Source organism: Gambusia affinis, linkage group LG16 (assembly GCF_019740435.1).
Source record: "Gambusia affinis linkage group LG16, SWU_Gaff_1.0, whole genome shotgun sequence".
Lineage (NCBI taxonomy): Eukaryota > Metazoa > Chordata > Actinopteri > Cyprinodontiformes > Poeciliidae > Gambusia > Gambusia affinis.
In genome coordinates, this window is record NC_057883.1 from 7,446,091 (window position 1) to 7,455,326 (window position 9,236).

At 38.8% G+C, this 9,236-nt stretch overlaps 1 protein-coding gene across 1 annotated transcript; it reads right to left on the reverse strand.

The window, feature by feature from the left end:
• Window positions 1-331: 331 nt before the first annotated feature.
• On the reverse strand, window positions 332-8,236 carry LOC122845969 (MAP3K12 binding inhibitory protein 1). The gene is made up of 9 exons (XM_044142592.1): window positions 8,078-8,236; window positions 6,572-6,694; window positions 5,685-5,885; window positions 5,002-5,098; window positions 4,520-4,585; window positions 4,137-4,295; window positions 3,787-3,884; window positions 571-609; window positions 332-482 (listed from the first exon to the last, which is right to left on the reverse strand). The coding sequence occupies exons 1-9, from the start codon at window positions 8,195-8,197 to the stop codon at window positions 375-377; spliced, it is 1,011 nt and encodes a 336-aa protein (XP_043998527.1). The 5' UTR covers window positions 8,198-8,236; the 3' UTR covers window positions 332-374.
• Window positions 8,237-9,236: the final 1,000 nt, after the last annotated feature.

Below are 9,236 nucleotides of genomic sequence, written 5' to 3' on the forward strand. Positions count from 1 at the left end.
AACACAAAAGTCAGCAATTCTTTATCTGTAAAATGAGGGATTGCTGCAAAGTCAATGACTCCACCATCACCTGGGCCTCCTTAGAATGATAACATTTTCCAATTTTTCCAATTTGTATTCAAATCAAACTATTTGATTGCAATGTTTTGCAATTGAATCTAAATCTATACATTTGCATATTTGTGCTTCGGATCTAATGGTGGGTAAATGAATAGAGCAACAAACAGGCCATAAGAATAAACAGGACAGACTGTATTCGGATCATCATGGGCTTAAAGGTTATTGACGTGTCTGCTGACTTGGCGAGCATCGACAAAAAGGCACACAATGCTTATGTTGAACTCCTGACTGGCTTTATTGTGCGTAGACGTGCATCAGAGTGGACAGTCGGTCCCGTATCCCGGCCCAAACTCAGAAACCCTCTTGAGGAGCGCCGCTTTCACTGCGCTAATCTTCTCATCCAGCTCTGTGAGAGTGCAGGCCTGAAGGAGACGGGGCACAAATCAGATGTTGAAATTTGCTCGGCAACAGACGGAACGTTGCTGAGAAGAAAACAGGAAAAGTGCTGACCTGAGCGGTGGACGTTTTGGGCCGCTTGTGGAGGTGACTCTGCAAGGCAAGCAAACATTGAAACTTGTTGATTTGTGCAATTTCTGAGCAGAATCCAAACTTACAGACTTGGAGTCACTCGTTGTTAATACAAAGAAAACAAGACACAGCATGTGATTTATGAGAAACCCTTTTCTCCCATGGGATATTTTTTCCTTATTGGATATTTTGACAATAGAGGGAGTAAAGTCGTGGGTGTATTATTCTGCAAACGTCCTTGGTTACAGTGGAAAAAGAGAAGTCCTACTGCTCCTAGCAATATGTTTTAAATTGGCATCTGCTTCGCTCCGTCTATAAAATCCTTTAGAATTGCTTATGGAGCCTTCTCCATGCCGAGTATTAGAATGTTGTTCCTAAAATCATGGGCCAACTGTGCGCCGCTTTTCACTAAACACCAAACTACAGCGGAGAAAAAAAACAAGAGGAGGGAAGAAGGAGGAGACTCCGAATATAAAAGACCCCCATCTTCATTCGTTTATTCAAAGACACTCGACATCTCTTGCTCTGCTCACACAAACATGCAGCGAGTCAAAAGCAGATGGAGAGCGCCACTTGCACAGAAGCGGCATGCTGTGCTGAGAAATACTAGTACGAGGAGACATGCAGCATCTCAAGCACACTTAGACAACCGACACGCTGGACAGACTCCTTTAGCTTATCAATTCGAGTTTGATGGACTGTGCCGATCGCTCGCAGGTTTAACATGAAATCATTTGAGAATCTGAACTAAAAAGAGAGGAAAAGCTCATCTTTTTCTACCGTCAGCATCTGTAATATTGCTTACTTGCTGATTTTTTGTGGCATATTAGCAGAACTTTTCTCTATGAATGAGTTCTTAGCCCTGTTTTGTTTAACTTGACTGCTTCACTGATGTCAAACTCTTGCTGCCATAGTCTAAAAATAAGAGATTCTTCTTGTGTTTCCTGTTAACCTCAAACATTGTATTGACCCTCAATTGAATTCATTGCAACATTAAACGTTGGAAGAATGGCAAAAACCAAGGAACAAAGTCAGATCCTCCTAAACAAACTAGATTTTGAAACAAAAGATACAGTTGTCACATTCCTAAAGTAATGGCCATAGTTATTTTTTTTTGCCAAAAGTGATTTTAGCAAAAAAAAATAAAAATAACCTTTTCTCTTTCCAAAAGATATTTTAGGCAAACCCCTGACCCCTTTACATATAGCAAAACATGACTTAGGCCATTATCTTAGAAAGGTGACAATATGCTTTTACTTCTAGCATGTTAGAATAGAATCGATTTTCCTGGATTATCAAATCAAACATTTTCGGCTAAAAGAAAAGGCTGATGCTAGGCTATGAAATAAAACTAAAAGCTTTGAGCGTACGTCCATGCAAACCAAAAACCGATTTTAAAATATTCAACATCGATTTAAAGCTCGAAACGGTCTGGTTCTTTACCAAGTCTCTGAAACGCTTAGTGAATAAATCCCAGGCTCACCTTCAGGCGGTTCAAGTAAAGATCTGCTTACCCTGAGAATCAACTCAAAATCCAATTTTTTTTTTTTTTTCTGTCGCTGTCAAAGTTTTCTGGAAAGAAACCTACATTTCATGTTTAAATTATCTCTTTTTCTCTCGATAACTATACACTTGTTTCATACTCTGCATTTGATGTTTTGGATAATCTATAGTTGTTGTTTGCACTTTTTTTTTTTATTAAATTGCCTCTTAAAACGCCCTAATTATGATTATGGTTAACATATGTATAAATAAAGTTGACTGGACTTGCTCTGGCCTAAATGTTCAAGTACCTGCAACCCAAGTAGACGCCTTTTGTTTCTAATCCACCAAAGCACAACTTGAGTAGTGAAATGAGTTGAAGCAGTGACGCACAAAAGATGAAACTCCATTAGCGTCTCGCAGAAACTCCTCTCGGTGAGTAGATTTCTGGTTGAACCAATTGTAAACCAGTACTCCACGTAGCAATTTGGCCATCGCGCACCTTTAAAAACGCTCTTTGAAAGCATCTTTTCAACACACTCTCAATCTCACTTCCTGCTTACTTAAGCATATGCTGTCATTTTCCATTCAACCGCAAAAAGAAACGCGGGTGAGTCAGTTTCAAATCTAAATGTCCAGCACAGCGGTCGGCTGAATCTTTCAGCTTTTCTTTACTAAACAACGACATAAAGTAAAAGTTGGTGCAAGGAGTCGTCACTTTAGGTTAGTGAGCGTGGCTCGGAGGTGAAATGACTATTTAAATCTGAGGAGGCGCATGACTGTCGCTTGACAATAGCAGAGAGTGAAGTGGCCTAAATGGGCTCAAATAAATGAGGTGAAAATCGCAGCAATATACACATATATAGAGACACTATGATGATCTATTGCAAAAGACCCTCAGCTCAGACACAAGATGTGACACTACAAGCTGTGCTAATTGCATGAAATGGTATAGACACCTGGGCTCCGAAAAGAGGACGGTTAAGTGTTGGGAAAGCTGAGTGGATGCTGGAAGGTAAATCTGAATGTGTCGCATGCGATTTAAACGGTGCAGCTAAGTGGGCAAATAGGTCACTAGCAGAGTTCCCATGACATCTAAAAGTATTCATACCCTCTTAGAAACGTTTTTTTTTTTTTCCCCACACATTTTCTCACCTTGCAGCCACAAGTTTGAGTGAATTTTACTGGGATTTTATGCAACTGGCCAACAGAGAGTAGAGCCAAATTCTGAAGCAGACGGAGAACGATGTGTGTTAAGACGTTTATATTCAGCCCCCCGAGTCAATACGAGGTCTGGACGGGATGGAGAGAATTCACGAGCAACAACTGTCAAGATTCAAAGTCGGATTTGGGTCTGGACTTTGACTGGGCCGTTCCATTTTAGATGTTTGCTTGTGGCAAGGTGAAAACAGAACTTTTTTTTTTTTTTTCAGTTTCTCTTCAATGTAGGACATACTTGTGGATTCCATAAAAAAATAGATATTCATATAAACTCCCACAAAAGATGCATTGACGTTTGTGTGCAACAGATACAGATGGGACTAAATGTTTATTTTCTCTACAAACTTCAGAATAGTTTTTTTTAAAACTAGATTCTATCCATTAACTAGCTCACGTCGCTCAACTCCAGCGATATAGCTTTATTGTATGTGTAATAATAGTACACATTAATTGGAAAAGGCTCTCCTATATCTATGATACATCCCAAGGACTCACAGTGGACTGAAAGTACTCAGGAGAGAGTCCTTCTAACTCTAGGATGCGATCCTCCATTTTCTTCAACCTCTGGTAAACATTCAAAGGGACTGGCCCCACTGGAAAAAAGAACAACAGTACAAAACATCATGAATAGATTTATATGCTCCGGGTTTCATGTAACGGCTTCGTTAAGAGCAAAATGAGCAAGAAGTATATTTGAATGGTTAATAAAATAAAACTATCCATTTCTTTACTTGTTATGTGAGATACTTTCTTTTCTCCGACTTACTTTTTTAAACTTGTACGCGTTTCCGTCATTTTATATCAAAATCTGAGACATTATCAAAGATTTTTTATGGTTTTCTCACCTGATGGGAGTTTGAGATGAGCCTCAATGTTTTGAAGCCGCTCCTCTATGGCTGCATTTCCACAGTCTCGGGTTGTTGGCCCCTTGGGAGGTTCCCCAGCATCTCCTTGGCCCCCGGCGCTACGAGTCTGGGGCCCGTAAGTGTTTACTACTCGTGTGACTGCCCAGGCATGAGAACATAAACAAAGGCTGTAACTCAGCAGTAGTTGGAGTGAGGCGAACAACACCAGTCCCGATTGTGGTCACATATAAGTGCGTGCAACACCGCAAACGACAGACTGAATGCAATATTTGGTAGGTTGCCATAAATCAATAAATAATCAATAATAGAATCATGTGTGTATTGTTGTTCCGAGATGGCAGCAGATCGTCCGCTGCTCTCACCTTTTACGTGGCTTTTAAAACCCGGGTACGGCGTAAAGACTGCATCTGTCCTCGCACAGCTATTTTCTACAACAAATAAAAATTCCACAAAAATAGCATTTAGATTTTCTCATTTTAATTAAATGTCTTGTGTGGGAGAAAAAACCGCAAAAAAACATCCATCACACACATGAACTGCAGCTTCTCGTAATTTTGTGTTACTGGTGTCTCAGACAGGCTTTGAATTTCAAGCAGGTCCCCCGTCTCATGTTTTTCTGCACCGAACGGGTTGCATTTTTAAGGCCGAGCGTGTTAGCTACTTCAGGCCCCCTCTTGGAGCAGTTCAGCCTGACCTCTCGCCTGTGGAAATCAGCTCTCTCCCAAACATTGGCAATCTGTGTGCAGGCTCCCTCTCCACCCCCCCCCCCCCCCACCACCCTCCCCAGCCCCCTTTTATCCCTCTCCTCCCCCCTCCACACCCTCAGCCTCTCTTCCGTTCTCACCCTGATTGCAGTCGATCACGTTGCAAAACTCGCGCACATTGTTTTCATTGATCTCCATCTGCTTGCGTTCCATAAATGCAGATATTCTCCGCTCAATCTGGAGACACAACAAAGATAATAGGACACAATAGATTGATGAGGTACTGATCGGTTTGAAGAATGCAATGTTTCTTTTTTTTTTTCTTTTTGTCCTAGTTATTGTCGTGCAACAGGGTGATGTGGTGATTTGTATGACATAGAACGAGTAATGCAGCGAAAGATATTAAATTCAGGCAGCAAAAAAGAGAAAAAAAAGTTAGATTGCTTCAATCATTACATGCTGGAATATGAATATGGTTTGCTTGGCTACCAAAATAAATGCACAACAGAATGCCGCCTCTTGTCCTTCATCCACATGCAATCTCAGAGTAATGAGCATCCACTTCATAATCCATCAAGGACCTGGCCCTCTCTCAAAACCCTCTAGCAATGTGGTCTGTTCTACCCCAGCACAGCACTAAAGCGCCCCTCATTCTCTGTCGAAACCCGGTCTATCAGGTCCCCATCGAGCGCTCGCCGCACGTCACGCTCACATCCTCGGGAGCAATTACTTATGATTATTCATTTGGCTTGACAAGAGTGTGAAGGGCTCCAAAATGTCACCGCCAGAGCAGCTGACGGATCCGGCGTCGACGCGGACCAACCTCTGACTTTCCGGCTCGGATCTGGACCATGACGTCATCAGTCTTGCTCTCCGCAGCCTCGGAGCCGGGCGAGCGGAGCTCTGACGACGCAGCTGTCTGCTCCTTGGGCGAGGGTGACGCGACAGATTTGTCCGACGTGCTCTCCTTCGCAGAAGTAACACCCTCAGACGCCATGAGCGACCTCAGGCTTCCTGAAACAGCCTGCAAGTAACAGAGAGATAACACACTATCCAATCAGAAATAAATAGGAGTTACAAATATCACCAGATATTTCTGTATTATAATACAGAGAAAAACGTCCTATGATACATACTGCAATAGCTCTTTATTACTGCAAATAATGATATAATGGTTATCAATTCAAACACTACAAAAACCACATCCTGCCGAGTATTTTTGTCTGGTTTTAGTGCCAGTATCTTGGTGCTCTTGAAATAGGACAAAACTGACTTACAAATAACTTTCTTTAGCAGGAAATTGGAGCTTGTTAGAAGTAAATAATTCCTCAATAATAATAGTTTAAATAAAAGTACTAGTTGTACTGGCAGATTAGTTCACTTATCACAAGACACGTCTCCATGTTATAAGTGAAATTATCTACCCGTGAAACTAATGTTTTTGTTTATTAATGTTAAAAAATTATGGATTTAAAACTAGCTTCTATATCTTGCTGAAATGTTACTTGTAAGTTAGTTTAGTTTTATTTCAAATGCACTAAAATATTTGCACTAAAAACTGCACAACAACAAAAAAAAACATACTTGGTAATATTTTGTGTTTTTGTAGTGAATCCATTTGTGTAAACCGTTTCAACCACCAGACAGTCAAATGATACAATTTATCCACCGACGCTGTTACATAAACTAGCAAACACGCATCCATTTTACCTGTAATCTAGCAATGTGCTCCTGCAAAAAGCCGTGAAGAAGAGCTCCTGAAGATGATGACAGATTCACAGCGCCATGGTTGACTTCTATTCTCAAAGCAGTATCTCCTACTTGGAGCTTCATCTGAAAACAAATGATACCAACATTTAACTTAACAACGCAGAATGCAGAATATTTAAATAGGTCTGAAGTTGAGATGATAACATGGAGATTGTAGGACTGTACTGTACTGATTTTTCCTGGCTGATAGCATTCTCATATTTTCATTTATTCCAATTCGGACCGGTTCTGTTTTATTTTTAAAGGCCATAAAATATAAATGACAAGCATTTAGTAGTTTTGAGTCATCAAAACAAAGAAAGAATTCAGGAGACCGTCCCCATTTCTCTTATTTAAGTTTTTATTAAATTCAAAACATTATGTTGATGCTTTTACAACACAAAAATAGTGGAAGGTCTTCATTTTAATGCAGAGAACAAATAAAATGTGTCTGGATTTTGCCTGATTTTCAAGGTAAAAATCAGCCAGTTCCAAAGTTTGGCTAATTGGTGAAACTTAATTAAAATTAACCTATTTAACAAATGACAAAAAAAAAATTCAATATACAAAAATTTTAATTATTAGTAATAACAAGACATTTTGTACATTAATCAGTTACAGATAAATACTGGCAAAAGAAATGTAAATACCCTAGATTTAGTTGGAGGGTAATTTTCTTTCTACTTCACTGGAAAGGAATCCTGGTCTCTCTGGGCAACAGTTTATTATTAGCTCAATAAAAGTTTTCTCCTATTTTTACTAAGTGAATACTAGAGGTTTAAGAAAAAAATTGTTCACGTAATGTAGAAATTTGTTTATCTGTGATGTCAATTTCCTTTTATAAACAAGCTTGTTTGCAATGCAATGGTCAGTATTGAATTACACAGTAGAAACTTTTAATATTTTTCACCTAATCCATAAAGGGTGTGCCTTTGTTCATTGTTATGGTTATTTAATTTAATCTGAAGCATAACTAAAATATGAATGGGTATTTAAAGTATCTAAAGAGAACATATATGGAGACAACTTCTTCGTATTTACATCTGTTTTAATAATAATAAAAAAAACTGTAAATATTTCTAAATGAAAGTGACAAGATTTACGGGATAGATGTTGAAGGATTTCAGTGCTAAGTAACGTTATTTTGTCCACTCAAAAACTAATATCAAGCATTTCTGCTACACATGAGACTAAATTTATAAATGGTCAGTCGAAGAAAAAGAAAGCAAAACTAAGTGACACAATCTAAGTAGCAACCATTGTTAGCGCATGTCCAAGGGGTTACGAGTATTAAAATCTGTCGGAGAAACAGACAAAACAGTCCAACAGCATCAAAACAATGATTGAACTGGGAGCTAGCCGAAGCTAGCGTCAGGCTGCTAAAAGTATTAGCAAGAGGCTAACTAACGACCCAGACTGAGAGGCCCAAATTTCGGAATGAATTCAACTTAAACCTTGTTAACCAACCTGTTTTCCAAAGTCTGAAAGGAGCCTCAGCATCACATCCACGCAGTCCCTGTAACTGGACATTTCAGTGGGTTCTTTGGGAGGAGCGTCATTTCCACTTAGCTTTGTTGTTTCCGCCATTGCTGTTCAAGAACCTCAAACTACTACGCGCTGATTGGTTGGAAGACCATGGATCTGGTCACGTGACTGATGACTACGTACTGAATGGGCCCGGTGGTCAGAGCTCCACAGCTGGGAAAGCACGAACACTTGCTGATAAAAGGATTTTTCGAAGTTGTAATTTTTGGGATAAATGGAAACAAACAGCATCTGTTGTATTTTATTTATGCCGAGATGAATTGAAGTCAATGACGTAATAAATAAGGCATTCAAATTTTTCTTTGCAAAAACCCTGCGCAAACTGCACTGTAAAAAAGGATGACTTTTAAATTTAAGCAATAGGCTACTCTCACTCTCCCCAGCGCAATTTATGTGTTGATCTTGCAAGTTGTTGGTTATTTAAACTGTATGTAATCATAAGTCTCAATGATGTTTCTGCTAAAAGTCCCTCATGTGAAAAGCAGAAAAATATTTAGATTTAATAGAACACAGAATATTGTAGAATGATGCGAGTGATGAAAATTTAGGCTCATTCTTTGTCTTCCTGTTAAAAAAGATGCACAAATTCTGTCGCAAAAACATTGATTCCCATCTTGACTTTATTATTTATGTCTAATTTAATAGTTAGATTTTATTTTAGTTTGTGCTTTCCTAAACGCTTTTATTTCCTACTTGACATAAACAAAAATTTTTTTAGAAAGTTTCAGCACTTACAGTAGAAGGGCTGTAACAGATTAACTACTACACAGGCAAGCGTTAGTAGGCAAGTAGTAGTATTTGCCTACAAGTAGTAGTATTTGTCTACTGCACATTAAATGTGGAGTTCCACAAGGTTCCGTGTTGAAACAGAATCTTTTTAATGTATATTTTTATCACATTTTTGCAGTTAGTAGAAAAGTTGAAAGTAATTTATTTGCTGATGGTATTTTGTTCAGAAAGTTACATTTAAGTCCTTGTGCAAAAATAATAGTTGGAGAAATAGTTGAACTGAAAATGTAATTATTTATCTAACAAATAATTACACTATTTTTAATGAGGAAAAAGTGTAATACTTTTGAAA

What these genes read in the sequence shown, in the direction of transcription:
- LOC122845969 (XM_044142592.1), bottom strand. Translation starts at nt 8,197, where the DNA reads ATGGCGGAAACAACAAAGCTAAGTGGAAATGACGCTCCTCCCAAAGAA. An exon ending in TCCGAGCCGGAAAGTCAGAG is followed by an intron (nt 5,099 to 5,684) that starts GTTGGTCCGCGT and finishes TTGTGTCTCCAG; the next exon opens with ATTGAGCGGAGAATATCTGC. An exon ending in CTGAGTACTTTCAGTCCACT is followed by an intron (nt 610 to 3,786) that starts GTGAGTCCTTGG and finishes CTTGCCTTGCAG; the next exon opens with AGTCACCTCCACAAGCGGCC.